The sequence below is a fragment of the Mus musculus genome, chromosome 17 (genome assembly GCF_000001635.26).
Source record: "Mus musculus strain C57BL/6J chromosome 17, GRCm38.p6 C57BL/6J".
Taxonomy (NCBI): domain Eukaryota; kingdom Metazoa; phylum Chordata; class Mammalia; order Rodentia; family Muridae; genus Mus; species Mus musculus.
The window spans coordinates 68,413,212-68,437,589 of NC_000083.6; the positions used below are offsets into that span (position 1 = coordinate 68,413,212).

The window sequence follows — 24,378 nt, forward strand, 5'->3', positions numbered from 1 at the left end:
CTGTTGTATGGAATACAGGGTGCCCAATCAAGAGAAAGCACCCAAGGAGCTGAAGGTGTCTGCAACCGTATAGGAGGAACAGCAATATGAACTAACCAGTACCCCCAGAGCTTGTGTGTCTAGCTGCATATGTAGCAGAGGATGGCCTAGTCAGCCTTCAATGGGAAGATAGGCCCTTGGTCTTGCAAAGATTATATGCCCCAGTACAGGGGAATTCCAGGGCCAGGAAGCAGGAGTTGGCGAGCAGGATTGGGGGGAGGGTTTAAGTGACTTTAGGAGAGGAAACTAGGAAAAAGGATAGCATTTGAAATATAAATGAAGACAATATCTAAAAAAAAAAAAAAAAAAAAAAAGGACTTGGCTCTCAGCTGATGTCACTGTTGAGAGGATGTGGAGCCTTTAGTAGGTGAAGATTAGTAGAACATGAGCTCATTAGCACTATAGACATGTCACAGCCAGAAGACATCACTTCAGAGCACTTCTCATCCTCAGACTCTAACATCCTTTTAGACCTGTAGGTCAAGATGTTCCCTGAGCTCTGAACTCAAGATTGACTTATTCTCAGCACTTTGGCCAGTTAGGGGACTCTGCATTAACCAGTACTCCTTACAGATAAGCTTCATTGAAGAAGGCTGAGAGCATCCCTAACCTAGGGTATAAACAGGCATATTTAGAAGGCATTTTGAAAATATGAGCACTTGGCTAAACAACAGTAGTAGAACACATCCTATCTTAGTCAATCTTCTATTGTTGTGAAGAAATGTTCCTGCCATGGCAACTCCTTTTTCCCCATTTACTTATTCATTTATTTACTCAGTTTACATCCTGATTGCAGCCCCTCTCTCCTCCCAGCCCCTCAAATGGCTACTCCACACAAGTCCTCTCCTTCACTTTGAGAAGTGGGAGGTCCCTCTTGGGTACCAACCCACTCTGATACCGCAAATCATGCAGGACTAGGCATGTCCTCTACCGCTGAGACCAGATAAGACAGCCCACTTAGGGACCAGAATCCATAACAGGTAACAGAATAAAAAACAACCCCACTCCAGTTGTTAGGAGACCCTCATGAAGACCAAGCTGTACATCTGCTACATATGTTCAGGGGCCTAGGTCCAGCCCATGCTTAACTCTTTGGTTGGTGATTCAGGCTCCAGAAGCCTCCAATGGACACCAATAGTCTTTTTGTGGAGTCCCTATCCCTCCTGGGTCCCTCTGTCCTACCCCCAACTCTTCTATAAGACACCAGGAGACTCAGGGTCTAATTTTTGACTGTGAGTCTCTGGATCTGTTTCAGTCAGCTGCTAGGTAGAGTCTCTCAGAAGAGAGTTGTGCTAGACTTCTCTCTGAAAGCATAGTAGAGTACTATTAACAGTGTCAAAAATTGGTTCTTGCCTATGGGATGGGTCTCGGTTTGGCCAGTCATTGGTTGGCCATTCCCTCACTCTCTGTTCTGTCTTTGTCTATACACTTCTTGTAGGTAGGACACATTTTGGGTCAAAGGTTTTGTGGGTGAGATAGTGTCCTTATCTCTCCAGTAGGAGTTCTGTCTGGCTGCAGGAGGTGGCATGGCAACTCATAAAACAAAGCATTTAATTTAGGCTATAATCAAAGGTTTAGCTTATTATCGTATCATCATGGTGTGAAGCATGGGGCCATACAGGCATACAAAGGGCTAGAGAGGTAGCTGAGAGCTCTGAATCTGGATAAGCTAGAGATAGGAAGAGAAGAGAGACCCTAGGCCTTGATTGAGCACTTGGAAAGCCCAAAGCCAACCCTCAGTGACATACTTCCTCTCACAAGGCCACAGTAACTCCAACAAAGGTATACTTCCTAATGCCACTCCTTAAGTATTCAAATGTATGATTTTATTTATTTATTTATTTATTTATTTATTCAAATTAATTCAAGCACCATAGTACCCAAGGTATATAATATCATGGTCTCTTGACCAGGTAGGTATACAGTACCAGGAATGAGGTTCCTCTGTGGAATGGACCTCAAATCAGACTCTTTGCTACCCTCAAGGCATCCTGCCAGTATCGCTGCAAGGAGCACATCTTGCTTAGCCAATCTTTGTTGTGACTCAAAGGTTCATGGCTGTTGGGATTGCTGGTGGCCTTTCTCTGCCTGCAGCTTGTATAGGACCTCCTGGCACTATGGAAGTTCTTCACTAGGGAGTCCCAAGAGAGCTCAGTTCCAGCTTGATTTCTGTAGGCACAGCATCTGAAGTCTGTGTTGTCTTCAACAATAGTGTCTTACTATCTAGTTGTTGAGCAAAAGCAGGGTGTGCTGGTGTCCAGACATCTGCAGCAGTGTGTTGGATATAGGGATAGCTGCAGTTTTGATCAGGAAGAACATTGTGGCAATAACCAAGTGGATCCTAGGGGAGAGAAAGCAGCTGGTGGAACAATAGTATATTCCTATTCCCTTAGTTCCCATAACTGTGATCAGCCACTCATTCCAGTATTGCTTCTAAGCAGCCAGAAGTCCTAATATTCCCTTTGAAGGCATGACCCCTAATGTCCTCTTAATTTCTTTCTACTGTTTTTTACATACTAAAAGTACTACCTCCTCCCAACAGGGCTTGGAACCAAGTCTTCAACACATAGGCCTCTGGGGAACATTCAAGGTCTGAACAATGAGAGGATGCTTCAACCTGTGCTCTTTAAACCCCTGGTGCCCCTAGTCTTGTCTGAGAGCATCATTTCCCCCTCTTGGGTTCCCACAGCTGTTGAACCTAAAGGTTTTGTTGTTCTGTTGACTGTTCTTTGCCCTCCTGCATTCCTGACATCTGTCTCTTCCTCTGCACTTGCAAATCTCTCAACTCTGGGTGGCTCTTGCTGGTTCACTGGCATGTCCTTTTCACTGTTGCCCGTTCAGGTTGACTTCTAAGCTGGCTGCTCCTGTGGGCCATCTTCCATACAGTCTCAGTGATGCCAGAGCTTTATGTGAAGGAGGTTGTCTTGTCTTGAGCCCAAGGTGCAAACCCATAGACACTGTTACTAAAGGGAAGAGATAGGGGTCACAGCCAGTGCAGCCAGAGAATTCCAAGGCCATGTGCAGAGGTCACAGAGGGTAGGATGAAGATGAGGAGACACCAAGTCTGAGCTAGGCAGTGTCATGGAGGCTGATGGCCAGGGAGAAACAGATCTAAGGATGTGGTGAAATACCCAGGTTCGAACCCAAGGCAAAAAGGACAAATTCACGGTCAGTATGAGAAAAAGCTGGTGCTGTGGACAGATGTCCTCAGTGGTACTCATAGGCCCTTCTACTACAAATGTATAGCATACTTGCCCAGTCCAACCATGTCTTTACTAAAGGAAAACACAGAGAAACAGTTTCACCTCCAGAAGAATTCCTTCCAAGACAAGACAACCTGTCAGTCACCAAAAGACACTTAGTATGACCACTTAATCTGTTTTGTCATCTGAGGGCTGCTGCAACATATGAATGTTACAGCCTCTTTGCCTCCTATAGGCACAGCACAGCATGCAGAAATATTCCAAGCTGGCAATGGTCTCACAGTGCTGCTTTGGTGAGTTCTGTGGCTACCGCCATCTTTCTTTCTTGACATTTTTCTTGGATACTCTTATGCCTTTCTCTTCTATGTAGTGCTTTAAATTTCTTCCCCTTGCTCGCATCAGTGTGCTAGGAAAGCCAGTAAACCTAAAGAGGTGTGCGTGCGTGCGTGCCTCTGTGTGTGTGTGTGTGTGTGTGTGTGTGTGTGTGTGTGTGTGTGTGTAAAACAAACCCACATTTCATGACTGGTTCAGAGTGAACTTGTTAACTCTGTGAGTTTTCATGAAAGAAGTTCGCTGTGGGTTTGCTGGTCTATGGATTTGGCTGAGGTCAACTACAGCCAACACTGGAGCCTTGCAGATGAAGTTGAAAGTTTCTCAGATGCTCCAGGATGACTCTGCTCATTTGCACAAAAGAGAAACATCCCATCTCTATTGTTTTTTTTAATTAGGTATTTTCCTCATTTACATTTCCAATGCTATTTTTCAAAAGTCCCCATACCCTACCCCCCACTCCCCTACCCACCCACTTCCCCTTTTTGGCCCGACTAGGCCATCTTTTGATACATATGCAGCTAGAGTCAAGAGCTCCAGGGTACTGGTTAGTTCATAATGTTGTTCCACCTATAGGGTTGCAGATCCCTTTAGCTCCTTGGGTACTTTCTCTAGCTCCTCCATTAGGGGCCCTGTGATCCATCCAATAGCTGACTATGAGCATCCACTTCTGTGTTTGCTAGGCCCCGGCATAGTCTCACAAGAGACAGCTACATCTGGGTCCTTTCAATAAAATCTTGCTAGTGTATGCAATGGTTTCAGCATTTGGATGCTGATTATGGGGTGGATCCCTGGATATGGCAGTCTCTAGATGGTCCATCCTTTTGTCTCAGCTCCAGACTTTGTCTCTGTAACTCCTTCCATGGGTGTTTTGTTCCCAATTCTAAGAAGGGGCAAAGTGTCCACACTTTGGTCTTCGTTCTTCTTCAGTTTCATGTGTTTTGCAAATTGTAACTTATATCTTGGGTATTCTAAGTTTCTGGGCTAATATCCACTTATCAGTGAACACATATCATTTGTGAATGGGTTACCTCACTCAGGATAATGCCCTCCAGGTCCAACCATTTGCCTAGGAATTTCATAAATTCATTCCTTTTAATAGCTGAGTTGTCCTCCATTGTGTAAATGTACCACATTTTCTGTATCCATTCCTCTGTTGAGGGGCATCTGGGTTCTTTCCAGCTTCTGGCTATTATAAATAAGGCTGCTATGAACATAGTGGAGCATGTTTCTTTCTTACTAGTTGGAACATCTTCTGGATATATGCCCAGGAGAGGTATTGCGGGATCCTCCGGTAGTACCATGTCCAATTTTCTGAGGAACGGCCAGACTGATTTCCAGAGTGGTTGTACAAGCCTGCAATCCCACCAACAATGGAGGAGTGTTCCTCTTTCTCCACATCCTCGCCAGCATCTGCTGTCACCTGAATTTTTGATCTTAGCCATTCTGACTGGTGTGAGGTGGAATCTCAGGGTTGTTTTGATTTGCATTTCCCTGATGATTAAGGATGCTGACCTTAACCATCTCTATTATTTTAAAGCAACAGCCATCTACTGTTTTGTAAGAGAATGACTTCACCATGGTAGCCTTCTAACCTTACTGTACATCACCAAAGAAGCCAAGCAGCCAAGGTTTATCTGTAGACCACTCAGAAATGCCTGGAATCCTCTGGTATGAGAGCAAGGAGGCAGGTAGATACCTCCCACTCCATGTTCCCTTCCCTGAGTCCTGCTTTCCTGGCAGCCATCACTCCTGCCATTAACACCCAACCAGTTCTGATGGTTTGGTGACTTTTTCCTGCACCTAGAGGTTCAGTTGTGGGCAAGAATGCTGGAACTTAGAATATCCAATTGACTTTCACAAACAGGACACTGGAACATACATGTTGCAGGGTACAATCTTCAGTATATACTACTTTGCCCCTGGGATGTGGGAAGTTGGCCCCTGGAGCTGTGTGGAATCATCTGAATAAATGTAAGGAAGAATTCACTTTTCCGCTCTCACTACCTTAGTGCACAGTCTGTATTTTATTGTTTTATGCTGTTATTCCTGTGCAAGCATGCACAATTCTAATCAAATATACATAAGAAGTATGCTCAACTGTGCTTAATGAATTTGTACAAAATAATAATTATGTTCTTGTCATAACCATACCTGTTTTGACTTCTGTTTGGATATTTTGACTTTACCCATTTTGTATTATTGTGAAGGCTGCATTTATTTCTTTTTAATTTCTGAGAACAAAATATTGTGTGAGGGTTGAACAGATCAGCAAAATTAACATCTTTTTGGTTATAAATATTTATAAACCAGATTTTCAAAACTTTAAATTAAATTCACTATGCCACTGTCGAAGAGTGAGTTTATTAATGTGCTGGCAAACTTAATTTTATAGTGCTGTTAAGCTAAAATGCTAATGACTGGGTGTGCATCTCTGTGACGTCTTATCTTGTCTGCATATAGTGAAGTGATACAATCCTGTATAGTGGGTGTGCTGAGGCTAGGAACAGTTTATGTCAAAACCTCTCCAGCTGCATGGCTTCTCTGAACAGCGGTATCTCATAACTACAGACTTGAGTTACCAATTTAATACTCAGTATGAAAGTGGGGGTACAATGCTGCAAATCTGTAGTTCCTGCTACTCAGTGGGCAGAGGCAAGAAGAGCTCTTAAGCCCAGTGACAGAGACCAGCTCTAGTTTATTCTTGAAGATAGCCATGGGTAAAGGGCATTGGTGGGGACAAGACTTGGCCTTAGGAGAGGTTAAGATTGCTTTCTATAATAGCATTTACTTGTATTGATCCTAAATTACTCTGATGCCTATGGGCAAATTAACACTTGTTGCTTAACAGCAGGGGATTAAGTAAAGGGTTAATTACTAGGACTTCTTTCTTTCTGCCCAGAAGCCTCACCTTTTGCTTCCCAGGCTGGAGCTAGGTTTGGAGCAATAAACTTTTTATTGAATCAGAAGAGAGTCACACTGGCAGAAGGAAAACCATTTATACAAGCAACTATGCATAAACATACATACATTCATGTGTACATTCGTGGACATACACTAGTATACCTGCATACATTCCTGTTGGGCTCAGCCACTTATCTCATATTTCATACATACGTACACACATGCATACTTACATATGCACATGGAGCAAAAGACCAAGTGCCAGTGCAGAAAGAACTCACTCATTCTGGATGAAAAATAAGCTCCAAGCTTTATTGCACAGAGAAAGAAAGACCATCAACCCTTTCATTGCTAAATGAATTAAACCCAAGTCTGTAAGAAAAAAGTTTTATCCTCTTTAGTAAGACTAAGCCTACCTTGCTAATGAAAAAAGACCTGTCCCCTTCCATGGTGCAGAAAAGCCTGCCTGCTCATTCTGCTCTCTCTGCAGCTTCTTCTTTCTTTCTTCATTTCTATCTCATGCTCTGTTATATTTTGCTGTATCCTGCTGACTCTCAACCTTCTGCCTTAATTTCCAATTCTCTTTCTGCATTCTGTCCTCTCTTTCTGCCACCTAATATTACCCTTCCTAGAGTTTTGTACATTTTTTAGGAGAATAGATCACATGGCTTTTCCAAGGATCCCTCCCTTTTTTCAATACAAAAGTTCACTAAAAGTTTAAACATAAATTCTAATCATAAATTGACTAAGCAGTTTTTAATAGAGATGTTTACATGTGTTTCCATTAAGACTAGTTATCTAGTTAGACATCCATTATCTGTCACTAACTCCACAGGTTCATTGAGAGTCTAAAACCATAATTTTTGTGTGTAAATTGACATTAAAGTTTTGTATAGATAAACTCAGTCAATATTTTATTTTCTGTCCTTGCACCTATAATAACATGTTCATTCCCTTTTATGACCTTTGGTTAATTATTTCTCAGCTCTAATGAATGTGTTCCAAGTTTCAAATGCCCATTTTCTATCTCAGAAGCAATTAACTCATGACACATGAAGACTGGCAGAGTTCTAATTGTAGTTTTCGTTATCAGAGAGGGCTTTAATAGCAGTCCTATCATAAAGGGCTTAATAGTTACTAGTATAATTTTAGGAATTCCTATAGAATTAAGAATTAAGAAATCATCTGTTTATCTGTATGGCATTATCTATATATACAAGATAGTACATCTTCATTGATCTGCAGAAAATCTGCCTAATAGGGCAGGCTCATGCCTAGGGATTATATATCAGTTTAACTTAGTAGTAACAGGAAAGACATACCAATAGCAGGAATCAAATCCTGAAAATGCCCTCCCTTCAGCCTTGTCTACAAGGGTTTACTTATCGCAATCCACAGTCCATGATGAAACCATCTCAGGAAGACTACCTGCTAATCTTCAGCTTTTCCTAGATGGCTCCTAACAGCCCAAGAATGCAAAGGCAGCCTCAGCAGCATGCCAGAGTCTGACACCCATCCTTCCACTTCCTCTCTTTTTTCTTCCTTCCTCCCTTCCTTCCTCCTTCTCTCCCTCCCTCCCTCTCTTTCCTTTCTCTGTTTGTATGTATATCTCCCCATCTCTGTCTCTTTCACCCTGACACACAGTATTAATAGAAATGTACACATGCTCACACATATACACACATATATCATATCTGTGCTGCAACCACATAGTTCAGTACCTGGCATATACTAAGTATTTATTAAGTGACACATAGTATACAATCAAAGATATTTTCTACATCACACAATTTTACCAGAAGAGTAACGAATAGGACAGTTCACAATATCCAAGGAGTGGAGTGAAAAGAAATGAACTTTAGGATTCGCAAATCTATGTCTAACATTCTACACAATGTTCTATAAAGTACATGTGGTACCTAAAGACTGCTTCAGAGACTTGCATAATCTAAACTAAGGCAGTGTGTGTAGTAATTAGTTCCTTCTCTCTGAGATGGTTAAGAGAGATGAGTTGGTCAAGTACAGTTCATTCAGTTCATCTTCTGCTTTTGTGCTTGGTTGGTTCTCTCCCTCTCCCCCCCTCCCCCCCCCACCCCCAGAGTTTTATGTATCTCAGGCTGACCTGGAACTTGCTCTGCAGCTCGGGTTGTCCTTGGATTCTCCTGCTTCTCTTGCTCCCATTTCCCAAGTATGAGGATTGCAGACAGGCGTGCGCCACCCTGCCAAGCTCTTTGATTTGCCCAAAGTGATATTATGTCTGCCTTTGCCTTTAAGTCATTAGGCAAGGATTCATGACCAGTCAGGATAGGAGCTAGCAATATGGTAAAGAGCAAAGCCAAAGACACACTGTGTTTTTTAAAGTTGATGTTCTAGTTCAAAGTATATGAGCTCAGCTGGTGCATCTCTGTAATTCTGCACTGCAGAGACAGCGGCTGGAGGACCTGAATTCTAGACCTGTCTGGGCTATACAGTGAAGCCCTGCCTGTTGCGAACAATTAAAAAATAAGCACACTGTTTAGCTTCAACTAAGTAAGTCTTGAGGGGTTTATCGAAACCACATGAGAGACAGAGAAGGACCTGGAGCCTTTTGGAGCTGGTGGTGGGAGGGCCTGTCCACAGGCTGTGGTGCTGGTGAGCCAGCATACATCCCATTTCCTTGTAGGCACCATATGCCTGAGCCATCTTCTTGCTCTGCTAAAATATTTAATTCATTGGAAGTTTCTATTGTCTAATATTATGTATTCTTTTTATGATGATTGTTAAAAAGGTTCTCTGCATACTTATGTAATCATAACAGGAAGTCTTAGATATGATTTACTTTGGGCAAAATGATAATGTATGACAATCGGAAATATGATTAAATTGAGAAATTACACAGAGTCTTTTTAAGAACCCAGCTGTTGTAGAAAATGAGATATCTATATTTGTTTTCGTGTCAGCTCTGCTGTATTTTTTTTTTTTTTTGTAAAGCACATAGTCGTAACGCAGTAAAATGCTTTTGTGAAAACAGGGGAGTTGAATAATCTTCCTGGAATGTCATCAGGCTTTGTCACATCTCTTTCTCTGAGAAGCAAATGAAAACATCTCATGTTGTGAGATACTGAAGCAGCTGCAGCAGCACTTTTAGCAGCATAATGGGCCAAGAAGCTGCAGGCTCCTAGGCTCCTGCTAGGATGGCTGGGTATGCCAGAAGAACTCGACAGACCCACCAGTCACAAATCTGTTAAGGCTTATGTGACGATAACACTGCTATCTCATACTTGAGCAGTGTTTCTTAGCGAGTCACTAATGCTATGAACAAGATAAGTGGATGGATGTTAGTGTCTGTGCTTCTTTGTGTACATGCTGTACGCATAACGTTGTCCGACTTAACCCTTTGTTGTCAATGATCGACACAAGCATTGAAGGGAGATGATGTGTATTATGTATTTCTCTTCTACTGGACACAGGTCACACTTTAGACATTGCTTCTCTTGGTAGAGTAAGAGGCTTACATGTAAATATTAAATGTCTGTGTGAATCATCCCAGCACAGCAGGAGGTTGCTGTTGGTTGTCCCACCGAGTTGTCTTAGTGTCCCGGGAGATTTCAGATGTCACTGTCTGTTATTGCCAAGTGGATGCGGTTCTAGCATTTTACCATCTGCACCTTCTTCTGGAACATTTGCTTAACACAGAGGCTCAGCCCTTTTACATCTGAATCTTCAAGTCTCCCTCTCCCCCTCCCCTCCCCTCCCTCCTCACCCTCTGCCTCTGCCTCTCCATCCCTACCTCTCTCTTTCTCTCTCTCTCTCTATTGAAGTAATAATCATTGTAGAGTATTTTGCCTGTAGATAATGTAATAGCTAATGAATACTTACATGAATTGTACTACTGTCCATAAACAACTGCTGCTGTCTCTTTCCGATTTCTTTTCTGTGTGCGTATGTTTGTATTTGTGGGCATACATATGTGTGTAGTACCTAGCACACAGATAGTGTTTTATAAATATGTGATTAGATGAGTAATACACACATACATACATGCATACACACATATGTGCCTTATATGTTTCTGTTTCTACTTTATTTTTAACCTATTTCATTTTGTAACTGTCAATCACATTTAATTTTTAGGGTACAAATATATGTGTGTGTGTGCACATGCACTCTCATGTGAGTGCATGTGCATGTAGATTCATCTGTGTCTGGAGAGGGGCAGAGGTCATGGTTAGCTGTCTTTACCTTTTCTTTTAGATAGATCCTCACTGAACCTAGAAACCACAAATTTGCCTAGAGATCCCAACAAGCTTTAGGGGTCTGACTGCCTCTGCCTCCCAGGCACTGGGACCACAGGGACTTTTAAGGGCATGACAGGAGGCAAACCCAGGCCTGCATGCTTGCAGGGCAAGCAGTTTACAGCTGAGCATCTCCTGGGCTGAAATGAGGTATTTAGATATGTGTTTGGTTTTTTGTTTGTTTGTTTGTGTGTATATATATATATATATATATATATATATATATATATATATTTTGAGACAGGGTTTCTCTGTGTAGCCTAGGCTGTCCTGGAACTCACTCTATAGACCAGGCTGGCCTCAAACTCAGAAATCCACCTGCCTCTGCCTCCAGAGTGCTGGGAGTAAAGGCATGTGTTTGTATGGAGGAAAGATTAACTGAAGATAATTAACGTAACTATTACCTCACCTAGTTACCCGGTTTTAAAGGTGAGAACACAGGAAATCTCTCTTTCTCTCTCTCTCTCTCTCTCTCTCTCTCTCTCTCTCTCTCTCTCTCTCTCTCACACACACACACACACACACACACACACACATACACACACACTGTGTGTGTATGTATATGTATGTGTGTGTGTGTGTTTTATCAGCTTTGAAGTATTAATTGCAGTCAGCTTGTTATTTGATTAGTCCGTAAACCTCATTCCTTCTATGTAACTGGAACCGTGCCCTTTGACAGGTATCTCTCCTCTCTCCATCTACTGATCTCCATCTCTGCTTACCATCTTTATGCTCTCTGATTCTGAGTTTGATTCTTTTTATACTCCACAGATAAATAGGATCATAGCATATTTGGTTTTTCAATGTTTACTTTATTTCATATCTCAAATAACAAAAATATAGACACAAAAGAAACTATATAACACTTGTTCTCTTTAAGTTTCTTAATGATATATTAAATTATCAAAGCATTTCAATAAATAAATACAGTATTTAATGACTTCTGAGTCTCCATATGTGTGTGTGTGTTCACATGTGTTACATATGGATATGTTACATATGTGTGTGTTATATGTGTGTTTGGTACATATGTGTGTTACATATATATGTGTGTTATGTGTGTGAGTGCACAGGTGTTACATATGTATGTATTACATGTGTATTTGTTATGTGTGTATTACATATATGTGTGTTATATATGGATGTGTTAGATGTATGTTATGTGTGTTTTATATGTAAGTGTGCATGCATGTATTACATATGTATGTATTACATGTTTGTTTGTTACATGTGTATTACATATATGTGTGTTATGTATATATGTTTGTGTTACATATGGATGTATTAGATGTGTATTATATGTGTTTGTTACATGTGTTACACATATGTTTGTATGTGTGTTACATATGTATGTATTATGTGTGTTGTATGTGTTATAGATATATGTGATACATATATGTATTATATGTATGTGTTTGTGTATGTGTGTGTTATGTATGGATTTGTTACATACATATGTGTTATGTGTGTGTTTGTTACATGTGTGTGTTGCATATGTGTGTGTGTGTGTGTGTGTGTGTGTGTGTGTATGTGTGTGTGCGATAGGGGAAGGTTACTGACTGTTTATAGGAAATGAGAGACAATGTCCCCAATAGTTGTGGCTATTCTGATCTCCAGTTTAAGCAGCCTGCTTTTAAAATTTATTTCATCAAGAACTGCTTCAAGGAAAGTGTTCCTTTTGTTCTCTTCTAGAATCTTCTGTGACTACAGCGGAAACCTGGTCCTGGGAGCAGTACCTGAGAGAAGGGAACGCTGTAGCTGCACCAGTAGAACTGTTTTCCAAGGTCAGCCTTAAATCTTTCCAAGGGGTTTTCAGCTGGAAATTTAATTGAAACGAAGTCATTTGCCTTAATAGTTTACCAACTAATAAATTTACCGGTGTGGCTAGAAAATGACCCATCAAAGCTAATCTGAATTGTTAGTGTTTCAGAGTGTACACCAGAGCTGGGTTTGCAGCCTGGAACTGCTACTTACTATCTCGGTGACCTTGGGCAAGTCATTTTACCTTTCTGTGCCACAGTTTCCTCACCTGTAAGGTAGTAGGAAAGATACCCACCTCCCTCCATCCTTGGATTCTTGAAGAACTAGATAAGTTGAACACATAAAGTACATAGAATGTGATCTGCACATAATCATCACTTTCTTAAGTGTCAGTCTTCAAATCTTCACTTTTCTTATCAAGTCTCAATTGTTTATGTCCACTTAAGGGTTATTTTGAACAGGCCTATTTTCTTATTTTATTAACCATTTTATTCATTTACATTTCAAATGACATCTCCTTCCCAGTTACCACTCCACAACTCTCCCATACCATCCCCCCTCTTCTCCCATACCATTCCCCCCTCTTCTCCCTCCTGTTTGTCTCTATGAAGGTGCTCCCCCACCCACTCACCCACTTCCTCCTCACCACTTTAGCATCCCCCTATGCTGGGACCTCAAGCCTCCACAGGACTAAGCCCCTCCCATTGATGCCAGATAAGGCCATCATTTGCTACATATGTAGATGGAGCCATGGATACCTCCATGTGAACTCTCTCGTTGGTGGTTTAGACCTTGGGAGTTCTGGGGGGGTCCAGTTAGTTAATATTGTTCTTTCTATGGGATTGCAATCATCTTCAGGTCTATTTTGAATGATGAGAGACAGTAGTAGATGAAGGGAATGTTAGAAAAGGTAGTGGAAGCCCCGGTTCACACCATTTCCACCAGGACAGACTTAATTGATTGAGAGCTTTGGCACCAGAGCCCTTGTGGTTGTGTACAGGGAGTCTCTGTACTCAAAATTTACATCACTGTGTTGTATTTCAACCTGCTGTGAGAGGTGAACCTTGTGCGTGCTCTCCTTCCCATGGCATCTACTCTGATGCTTCCAGAAGCTGTTGCTGGTGAGAGCACCAGTATTTATAATTGTGGATGTAGAAATGGATGGGGAGAAAAGGACCTTAAAGATGAACAAAAAGAGTAACCTGGATTCATACAGGAGTCTAGCATAACCGTCTTCTGGGAGGCTACACCCAGCAGCTGACTGAAACACGTGCAGAGACATATATCCATAGTGCATACCATATAGGTAGAGCTCAGGAAGTCAGGTGAAAGGGACTCCATAGGAAGACCAACAGAATCAACCCTTGAGGTCTCCCAGAGACTGAACCACCATCAAAGCATACATGGACTGGACTTATGCCTTTTGCCCATATATAGCAGATGTGTAGCTTGGTCTCCATAGGGGTCCTCCAACAACTAGAGCAGGGACTGTCTCTCACTCTGTTGCCTGCCTGTGGATTCTCTTCCCCTAACTGGTCTACCTTGTTTGGTCTCAGTGGCAGAGGATGAGCCTAGTGTTGGGGTGACTTGAAACACCAGGCTGGGTTGGCATCCAGCAGGGAGGAATGTCTCCCTTCTCAGATGTGAAGGTGAGGGTTAAGGGGGAAGGACCATGTGTATGTGGAGCAGGGTGGGAGTAGGGGGTTCTGTACAGGATGTAAAGTGAATAAATAAATTAGTAGAAAAAAGAGAGAGAGAGAGACACCAAGTCCAAAGTCCTGGCACTTGTCAGTGAACAAATAGAAACTTTTTTTCCCCTGTAGACCTCCATAATAAAATCATGTGAAGGATGAACCACAGAAACTGAAAGCATTTAGCGCAGAGGTTTTAAACAAGCCTACTTCTCAGAGGGAGAGCACAGAAGAGCTAATACTCCAGAGATCTGCCAAAGCAGAACCCCAGGGAGTGGGACAGGGACAGGGAATCAAGAAGCCATCTGTGTTATCCTGTGGTCTGTTGCCTTGGGAGATTTAAGGAACAGCTAGATCCTGCTTACTACTCAAGATTTTACCACCCTTGGTTTTGCTGTTGCTTGATCAAGATTTAGGGTGTTTATTCCATGAAAATTATGTGAGCCAATAACATCATCTTAAATCCTAGGAATTAGACCAGTGCTGTCTCCTCAGATCAGGGGCCTAGAGCTAGACTGAAGATGTCATCAGTATCCAGCTAAGATGTACGCAAAGCAAGATGAATTTAGGCTAAAGGGAACCAAGTATCAGATTCTCCGTCCCTTTCCTGGGTCTCTTCAGCCCAGACCGAGAATGTATTGCTATCATTAGAGTTTATTCAGGGAGATGCGTTAAAGTCCATAGGCCATTGCGAGACATGCTTGCCGAGGAAAGCTTTTTCCTTCAGATTTCCCCTCTGGCTTTGGTGTTAATGAAAACGACACCCAGGGGAAAATGGAAGACTTTGCTCCTGAAGCAAATCAGGGCAGCAGTGTTGGAACCAAGCATTTGGGCTGTCGGGCATGAAGCTTTGGTCCCTTGGGTTTTAGGGAGAGGAGATAGTGGTACCAGAAGTGGTATCAGAAAGCACTTACTGAGGGGAAGGTCGTCAGTTCCCTGTGGAGGGAGCTGTTGAGTAGCAGGTGAAGGAAGCTGGGTGGTCAGCAAGGAAACTTATTCACAGTCCTCTGGCTGATGAGATGATTGTGAAATGTGGCTGAACTTTAACATATGTCAACTCTGAAGACAGCAGCAAAGCATTAGTGTATAGCAGACAGGTCCACTGGACATGCGGGCTGCTTTTATCTTTACCTCTAATCTGACAGGAAGTCACTCATGTTTAAGGCTCTGAGTGTGCCCGATGATGGTGTAGAGAGCATGAATCACTGAGGGGTTAACGGCGTTTCTCAGATTCTTATTGTTTAGTTGGGAAAGAAGAAATACCCCAAAATGTGTTAGTAGGCAATGATATATTAATGAGCTTATCTCTGTCTGTGTAAAACAGTAATAATTAAAGGAAAAGAGGCCATGAATTTGAGAGAGAGGGTGAAGAAAGACAAGGGAGGAGTCGGAGAGAGGAGAGGAAGGAGAGAAGTGATATTTTCGATCATTTTTGGAAATGATACAAAACTTGGATAAAAGAAAAATTGGATGAGAAAAGAGAGAGAGGAGGAGGGAGGGGGAGGAAGGGAGAGAGAGGGAGAGGGAGAGGGAGAGGGAGAGGGAGAGGGAAAGAGATGTGAGGCAGTACATTGCTCACCCTCAGACCATGTAAGTGATGATCTTAGGAGACACTGTGCAGTAGAGTCCAGGGCTTGCCTAACCCTGAGAGAGGGAAGAATTAAGCTATTGATTTTGCCTTGGACTCTCAGTAACTGGAGATGCCTGTGCTGTGGATCTGACATGACTCGAGCAAGCATGGCACTTGCATTTTAAGATTAATAAACAAGCTTGTAATTGAAAGATTCAGTGCCATCAAAAAGGCAGAAGGTTCATGCCAGCCTTCCAAGAGGGAGGTGAACTCAATTTTATATTGACACTCAACTGTTAATCTTCCTTTCAGTGTGCAAATATTATAATAATGTTGTTCATGCCAGCCACTGTGATGAGGTTCTTTGGCCTCTAATTGTTAAAAATAGAACAAAGTAGTTTGCATTTCTTGCCTGGATAACTATTTTATGGACATTAAAGTAGCAGTTCACTGCTAATGTGGCTTCTAGCCTAATAGTCAAGTTCTAGAAGATATACCAAAGTTACATGAAGACTTACACACACACACACACACACACACACACACACACACACACACTTCAACCCTGAAAATCAGATACATATTCAACCACAAAAATGCATGTACATTATTGTAAGGAAAGTGTGCCTATTTTCTTTGTACACATACATCTTTTTTTTTTGCATATCCACCTGTCTAATTTAAATGCCTTTTAGCAAAAGACCAAGTTGATTGTTTCGTATTTTACAATTTATTTCACCATCTGTGTTAAAGCATAATCAAGAATACAAACACCTGCTGTTGAGAGCAGGTTTAAAGATCCTTTCTGATTATGACTGTTAAGTTGTATCCTCATTTCAATTGACAACTGAAATACTGTTTTCCTTTCTTTGTTAAGGTTGGTACTGAACATGTTTCTTCCTGATCTTCCCACCATCACCCTTCCCCAGGCACCTACCGTCCTCAGGCATTCTTTTCCTCATTGCTCCCTGCCTCCAGCTCTCCTTATCTGTCTGGGGACTGAAGCTCCCGCAGCTGGCCACATCTTCTTCTAGGTGTGTCACACTGCTCCCGAGCTGGCTGCTGCTTGACTGTTCAGTCTTCATCCACATTTGTTTCTGCTTACCTGAAAAGACTGCACCCTGCTCCCGATGCCTCTGTGTTTCAGGAAACCTGCTTACTCTGGCTTCTCTCATAGAATTACAGAGAGCCACCCTGGCCAGCTTGTTAAGGTGGGAGTAATGGCTTGGGGGTCAGCATCCTCACTGTTCTGTGGAAGTAACTCAGAGACAAGACACAGGCTGTCTACCTTTCCCCTACAACAGAAAACCATATACTGCCTGCTCATGGGAGGACCTCTGGCCCTGAACATCAAGTCTCTCAACATTCAACATTCCTGTCAAAGGATTACAGGCAGCTCTGCCTTTTATCCTATGCAATTTTACCAACCAGGGTTGGGTTGCTAGGAAAACAGACAAAGAATTAGGCATCTTCAAGGGAGGTACACTCCCATGTTTTAAAAAACAATTTGGTGTTTTAGAACAAAACAAAGCTCATTATTAGAAAAGTTAAAAAATATCTTGAACTTCCTTATGTGTTTTGATAGTCTAGTAATAGAGGATTATCTTGGTTCCATGTAGCTAAGACGCAGTATCAGATCCTTTTACTGCTGTGACAAATTGGGACACACTTAGTCATCTGAAACACGGGTTTACTCTCTGACAGTTTGAAAGGTCAGCAGTCTGAAGTGTGTGGAAGATTTTCCTCCCTTATGCAACACTGGGGGGAGAGTCGCTTCCTACCTTGGTAGCTCGCAGACCACCCACACCCATTGGCTTACAAGCCAGAACACGCTAATCTCTGCTTTTGGTGGTGTCCTATCTCCTTCTCTGGTGTTCCTGACTCACTCTGATAAGGAGCCTGTGATGACACTGGCCCACCTTAATAAAGAAGGATAACTTTCTCATCTCTGGATGCTGCAGGTATGCCTGTCTGCCCAATCCTGTCAGCCATGCCTGAGGACATAGCTTCTCCATCAGTATCTGCACAGAATTCTAGGGCATTGTCCTGTCTGCTGCAGTTTCAGGTCTCTCCAGTGCTGCCCCTAGGCTGTTTGTGCCCCTGGCTTGAGCACTCACCAGGATGGTCCTGACCTTTGCAACCCCTGCTAATGAAAGAACAAATGGTATAAGATCCTCAGTGGTTCATGGCTCTTTTCTCTCCATGGTCAACTTGCACTCTGATCCTCACTGGTACCCAGGCCATCTGGCCATCATCTCCCTCCTTCAGGAGTATGAGCGTGCCCTCTCGATTTTTGGCACTCCCCATTGACCCTGCCAATCCTTTGCTGTTTATGCTGTGTGGTTCCTGCTCTTTTTATTCTGGCTTCACTTCCTTCTTTCACACTTCCTTTGCACTTCTTTCTCTTCACACTCCACCACGTTTCCAATCTGTGATGTTCTTTTCAACACCCTTGAATACCCAATACTGCAATGGGGCCACTGATTCCCCTCTACTTCCATGTCATGTCTCATGGGCCATAATTGAACCCCTTCTGCAGAAGAGGGCCTGGGTCTCTTTACCTGATGTACCCATACAACTTTTGTGGCTGACACAGCACGGCTAACAGTTGTTCCATTTTCTCCCTCTGGCTCCACATTTGTCCTGAGAAGCTTCAGTGTCCTGGGTTTCTCATGAGCCATTCTCTCACTGGGGTCTTCAGCCCCCTGGTGAGCTCATTGTCACCTCTCACACACAACACACAGCTTCTCCCTGGAGGTTTACTTTCACCTCAGGAACCACACATTACTGGATAAAGACCATGAAGCCTTGCATGTTGGTGGCATGGCAAATCCATGGGCTCAGGCAGGCAGACATTGCCTGGTCTAAGTTTTCCTTCTAGATCCATCATCAAGAGGGCGGATACTTCTTGATCCTCAGAAAGTAGCTCTTAGTTCTGAGACTTCTTCCATGGTTTCTACAAGAAGCCATTAATTTGTTTATGACTATGGTTCCCCAGACCTTTCCTGCATATACACTGTGTTACTCAGAGCATTTTGTGGCCATCCTGTAATGGAAATGGTCTTGTTGCCCACTAGCTATCTCCTCCCTGAGCTTTGGCTCATCGTTCACTCTATGCTCTGTCTTCCAGTTTAACAGCTCTTCTGGCCCTTCTGAATCTGTTCTATGTTTAAGAACAGATGTCTCCTGAATTCCACACATCCAGCTTTTTGAAATTTCAGATCTCTTGTTTTTATTTCTTGAATTTGTAAATCTCTTTGACCCCAAACTTAGTTCCATGGTCTATAATTACTCATACTGTTGGCAGAAATCACCTGCAGAAATGACCCCAGGATTCCAGGGCAAAACACACATTGAGCCTCCTTGGTTAATTCCCTCTTGAAGACATCAGCTGCCCTTGGCCTTGGGTTTTACTTGTGTCAGCAACACCTTGACCCACCCTTCTTATGTTCCTCTCCTCTCCCACGATCTCATATCCAAGCTGACTCTGCACAGCTCCTGGAGGCAGTCTGTCTGTCTTCCCTTTGTGCATCCCACAGGATGTAGTGAAGTCTTCACTTCCCTAGGTACTTCACCAGAGATCTCACGTGGCTGGTCACCTCTTATCCCTCTGAAGCATGGTGAAAATTTCCTTTTTCTTTTTCCCTGTGTCTGCTAGCTTGCCTGCTGGGACTTGGAAGTCCTGCCTATTCCTTCCACCCAGCAATTAGCCCATGACTTCTTTACTGATAGATCAAGTGCCAATTGGGGAACAGGATCTTAGCATCAGAACCACCTCTACATATGTGTGAGTGCCTGTGTGCGCTCCTGTGTATGTACATTTAGTATGTGTGTGAGAGTACATATGTGTGCTCTTGCTTATGTGCATGTAGTATATGCATGTGTGTCTGTGTGTGTACATGTACACCTCTGTGTACTCTTGCATATGTACATGTGAAGGTTCCCCTGGTGTGTGTGTCTGTGTGTGCTCCTTCTTATGTGCACCTGGAGGATCTACTGGTATATGTGTGTGTACCTGTGTGTGTGTGTGTTCTTGCTTATGTGTGTGTGGAGGTTAGAATGTGGCATTGGGTCCTAGAGGATATCATTGGGTGTCTTCCTCAATTACTGTCCACAGGTTATTTAAGACAAAAACTTTCACAGAACCTGAAGTTCTATTCAATTAGACTGGCTGTCCAGCAAGCCCTGGGAATCTGCTTGTTAACTCTGTCCCAGCTCTGGGGTTCCAGACATGTGGTACTTTGCTAATGGAGATATCTCTAGAGCCCTAATTTTGAAGCTATTTTGTTTGTTTTGCTAAGGATTCTCTCTCTCTCTCTCTCTCTCTCTCTCTCTCTCTCTCTCTCTCTCGGAAGTTGTAAAGTCCTTGGAGACTGGCTGAGTTTCATCATCTCCCTGATTCTCTTTCTTCCTCCCTCCTTCTCTTCCTCCCTCCCTCCCCTCTCTCTCTTCTTTGCTCCTTTTTCTTTCAGGTGCTACTTACCAAGCCTCTCTGGCTCCCCTTCAGTCACTTCATGGGGACAGCTCTGTGACATACCTCTTTGACCTTTCACCTTTAGCTGGAAACACAATGGCCTAATTCTGTGGGATAATCTTTCGAGGCTTTTGGTGGTGTCTGATACAGGCTTCATTCACCTTGTTAAGTGTGAGGATTTCCTATACTTCCTTTAGCTCTGAGCCCCTTCTTCTCAACCTCTTAGTGTTGGTGTCTCCCGGTGCTCTGAACCTGCTTCATTCACACTGTTACACTGTTCATGAGAAACCCATCTGCCTAGACTCCCGCTGGCTGGTCAGATGTCACGTCTGGCTGAAGTCTCTTTTCTGGCTGGTCTGTTCATTAAGGATGCTCTGGTCCTCATCTCTGATCTGTGCCTGACATGAGTCTTTCCTTCCTCACTCTGCTAGCACCTTCTTGCTGACTCCTGCACACTCCTGCGTGCTCTCTCCCCTCACCAGTTCCCTCTCCTAAATTTATACCTGGCCACATGTGGGTTTTCTTCATGTTGAGAACAGAACTTGTTCCTCTTTACTTGCTGTCTTTATTTTGTAAACCAGGCAGAAACACACCATGTCCCTTCCTATTTTACCTTCCATTCTTCCCTCTCTGCCCTCCACACTACTGTCTCCCTCTTCTTCTCATGCTGTCACTCGGAAACGTTGTTATAATATAACATGATTCTAGAAATCAATATTCTTTGTTGTTAGTAAAGTTCCAGTCTTCTCTGGGATAATGGGTTACATTCATTGAGGACTCCCATTGAGCAGGGCACCTTCTGGCTCACCCCTGTTTGTTCACACTCCTGTTTTTCAGTCTTCACCCTTGAATGAATGAAGCACGAATAGAGCAGAGTGGATAGCCTCTATCAGACAGAATTCGACATCTTTACTGGGTGCTAACTATACTTTTAAAATCTAATTTTACAAAATATCTCCATTTGTGAAATGGAACCTGAAAATGTAGGGGTGTGTGTGTGTGTGTGTGTGTGTGTGTGGTGTTTAAAATAAAGTCTGCGTATGTATTTAGTTCTGTAAAAGTCTGCGTTCATAGTTACTTCTGTAGGTGTAGAATGATGTTCTTGTTAAAGTTCCCAAAACTACTTGAGATTCTGAGAACTTTCCCATCTAAAATGGTTCCATGTGATGTCAAGCTTTTGCATTTTGAACATTCTGCCCAACAATTTGATAGTTCCTCTAAATACCACCAGACTCTTAATATAGGTCCTTCTTGGGCACCATATTAAATATCGTAAGCCACATGGTGACCATGTCTTGCTCTCTTAACAGTCATACATAGTGCTGAGAACTACCCGATCTTCAAGATACCTGGAAGAAATCAGCATTTCAGTTCATCCTTGTGTTTGGCCACAGCCTTTGCCCCTTTGCCTGTTTTTAGATGTTTGTTCTGTATGTATTTTCTAAGTCCCAGTCTTGAGATGAATGTACTGATGGCTAGCAGTTTTCCCCAAAGGAAAGAATTGATATTGTTCTATTCACTGTATTCAATTGTTTCATTGATATTTAAATCAAATGGAGCAGGTTTAAAAATAGAGTGCTTTTCTATAGTGTGACATCTCCAGGCTGATCAGTTGCAAAGGACCTAAACCTCAGAGAGATCCCCAACTAACGTCCATTTCTCATAATCCCCACAGCTTTTGGTTTTTGTGCAAACTCAAGGAGGTGCCCTGATCTCATGGCTCAGTTACTTTTCTATACCTAGAATTCCCTTCTTTGAAATTGTAAGAGTCAAAGTCACACGGCTGCTTTGAAATAGCTGATGTGAAGGTTAGACCCACCCAGCCACCCACCCAGGGCTGCACTTTTGTTCCTAGAAGAGGCTCAAAGCTCCTGCAACAGTGTCTTATCTATACCACTAGCTGGAAGCTGAGTGTCAAGCTCTTCAGAAGAAGGAAAATTCAGCAAAAAAACCAACCAACCAACCAAAAAAAATCCACCATTTAGAATCAAGGGTAGATACTCTGCCCTGTAGCTGTAGGAAATGTATATTAGCAATACCCCTCATACCCTTGCCCTCCACCTGCCTCAGTTAAGTCAACTTGTGCAACAGATGTGGATTTATTGTTTTAGGCACCAGAGCAAAAGGTGCTTGGAATCCATTTCAGGAATGGTGAATTCATCACAGAAGTTATTCAAAATATTCTCTGGATGCAGGCCGTGGTATGTGCTATCAGGATTCCTTTCCTTTGTGAGCTCAGATAGCACAGAGCCAGCTGGCCATTACTTGTTCTGAAACGTGTTCTTCGTTTGTTCATCTGTTTCTGAGTCTCTAGTTCATTCATTAGGTAGGATACATAGTTAAATGTTGGTTGTATATACAAACTTCTGTGGAAATGAGGCTTCTGTACCTGAGATTTTAGCAGGATGAATCCTCAGAAGGCCATTCAGAGTTGTATTAACGTATTGAATTATACTTTAGCTGACTCCCAAGTTCCATGTTGTCTATTAAGGAACGCCTCTTGGTATATTCTTGGTGGCAACTTGAGATTGGGAGTTCAGAATGTATCTCTGGGAAGTGGTTGAAATAACAGAGAGAGCCTCTAGTATAAAAGCTTAAGACGATGCAATCAGTTGGCCACCTTAACTGAGGCTTGGGAGCCAGCACTGATATGTTACATAAGTCACCATCCACTACTTGTCTGAGCAGGAGTTGGCAAAGATGACATCACTTTGAGAGAGCAGAAATCAGAGCCATCCAGCAACTGTGAAGGCTGGGCTCGTCTTTTTTATCTCCCAGATATATCTTATAGTCCCTAAATAGAATAATGACATCCTCTTTAAGGGCACCCATGTGGCTCTTATCTGTTCTGTATGTTTGTCTGTGTGTCATAGACCTTTGGATATCTAATAAATGATATTGGTGATTTTTTTTTTTTTACTGAAACACTTATAGTCATCTAAATATCTTGGTGGATTCCTGGAGTCCCTGAAGACATCAAGGCTGCTGTGGTCATGTTACCATCAGAAACAACTGTAAAAAGCGTAGTCTGAACAAGAGTAGAAAAAGTCATTTTTGTGCATGAGGATTTTCTCTGTGTGTATTGGGTATAGGGTTTTTTGTTTTTGTTTTTGGTTTTTGTTTTTGATTTTTTTTTGAGTTCTTCATTTTCTTTGTGATTAAAACAGGAGAAAAATCAGACAAAAAAAATTAGGGGAATCTGTCTGTACCTGTAAGGCTAAATACAAACCAAGATTTGACTCAAAGCAAAATAATACATAGGCTTTTTAGATTCTAACTAATATATAATAATATTAGAAAAGTGAGATTTAAAAATTCTCCTAAGTCCTGGGCGGGGAAGGTGAATTCTGGCACTCTTGATCGAGCACCTCTGTAAGTGTAGGTAAAAAAACATGAAACTTGCTGAAGAAGAGGCAGGAAGCTGAGATGAACACATCCCAGTCTTTTGGTATCTTGCAGCAAGCACACTTTATCAATACTGATTCATTCTGTGGCTTTCAGAAGAACACTGAAATAGGTACAAGAAGGGTTAGAACTGGAGAATAGCCACAATAGTGTGTGTGTGTGGGGGCTATTCAGGGTCTTTGACAGCTTCAGTAGGTAAAATGCACACTCTATAAAAAGAACAAATTGTCACAATAGGAAAAATCTGGGCCTCTCAGGCCTGGAGCCTCAATGTCAGGTAATACCTTGTTGCTGGCCAGTTCCTTGGCCAGCTACCAGTTGTCAGGCAATGCCCTCTCACCTCCTGATAAAAGAGCAGATCTGGCCCATCCTCTGGTTCCCATCCCTGCTCTGTGCACGTCAAGGTTCTCATACCTTCTGCCCAAACCACTGCAACATTTAAGAATTCTAACATAAATAGTAAAGTGCACAGGTCAAAGTTTAAGCTGGGAGCCAAAGCTTTGTGTTGACAGGCTACATAAATGGATCAGAACTCTCAGCCTCTCTGTTCATAGGTCGTATACTGGCTGGTTTTGTGTGTCAACCTGACACAAGCTGGAATTATCACAGAAAAAAAGGAGCCTCCCTTAAGAAAAGGCCTCCATGAGATCCAGCTGTAAGGCATTTTCTCAATTAGTGATCAAGGCCAGGAGGGCCCATTGTGGGGGGCGCCATCCCTGCCCTGGTG

The 24,378-nt window shown here is 42.6% G+C and overlaps 1 protein-coding gene across 10 annotated transcripts in view; it reads left to right on the forward strand.

Moving 5' to 3' along the window:
- Positions 1-24,378, forward strand: part of L3mbtl4 (L3MBTL4 histone methyl-lysine binding protein) — a 511,181-nt gene that overhangs the window by 140,314 nt on the left and 346,489 nt on the right. For all 10 annotated transcript variants that reach the window (XR_003952134.1, XM_006524417.3, XM_006524416.3 and 7 more), the window contains one exon: positions 12,443-12,534. Coding sequence is in view for 7 of the 10 variants with exons in the window: in XM_006524417.3 (XP_006524480.1) it covers positions 12,443-12,534 (92 nt within the window). In the remaining 3 variants the exon portion in view is untranslated. The remainder of the gene's footprint in view (positions 1-12,442; positions 12,535-24,378) is intronic.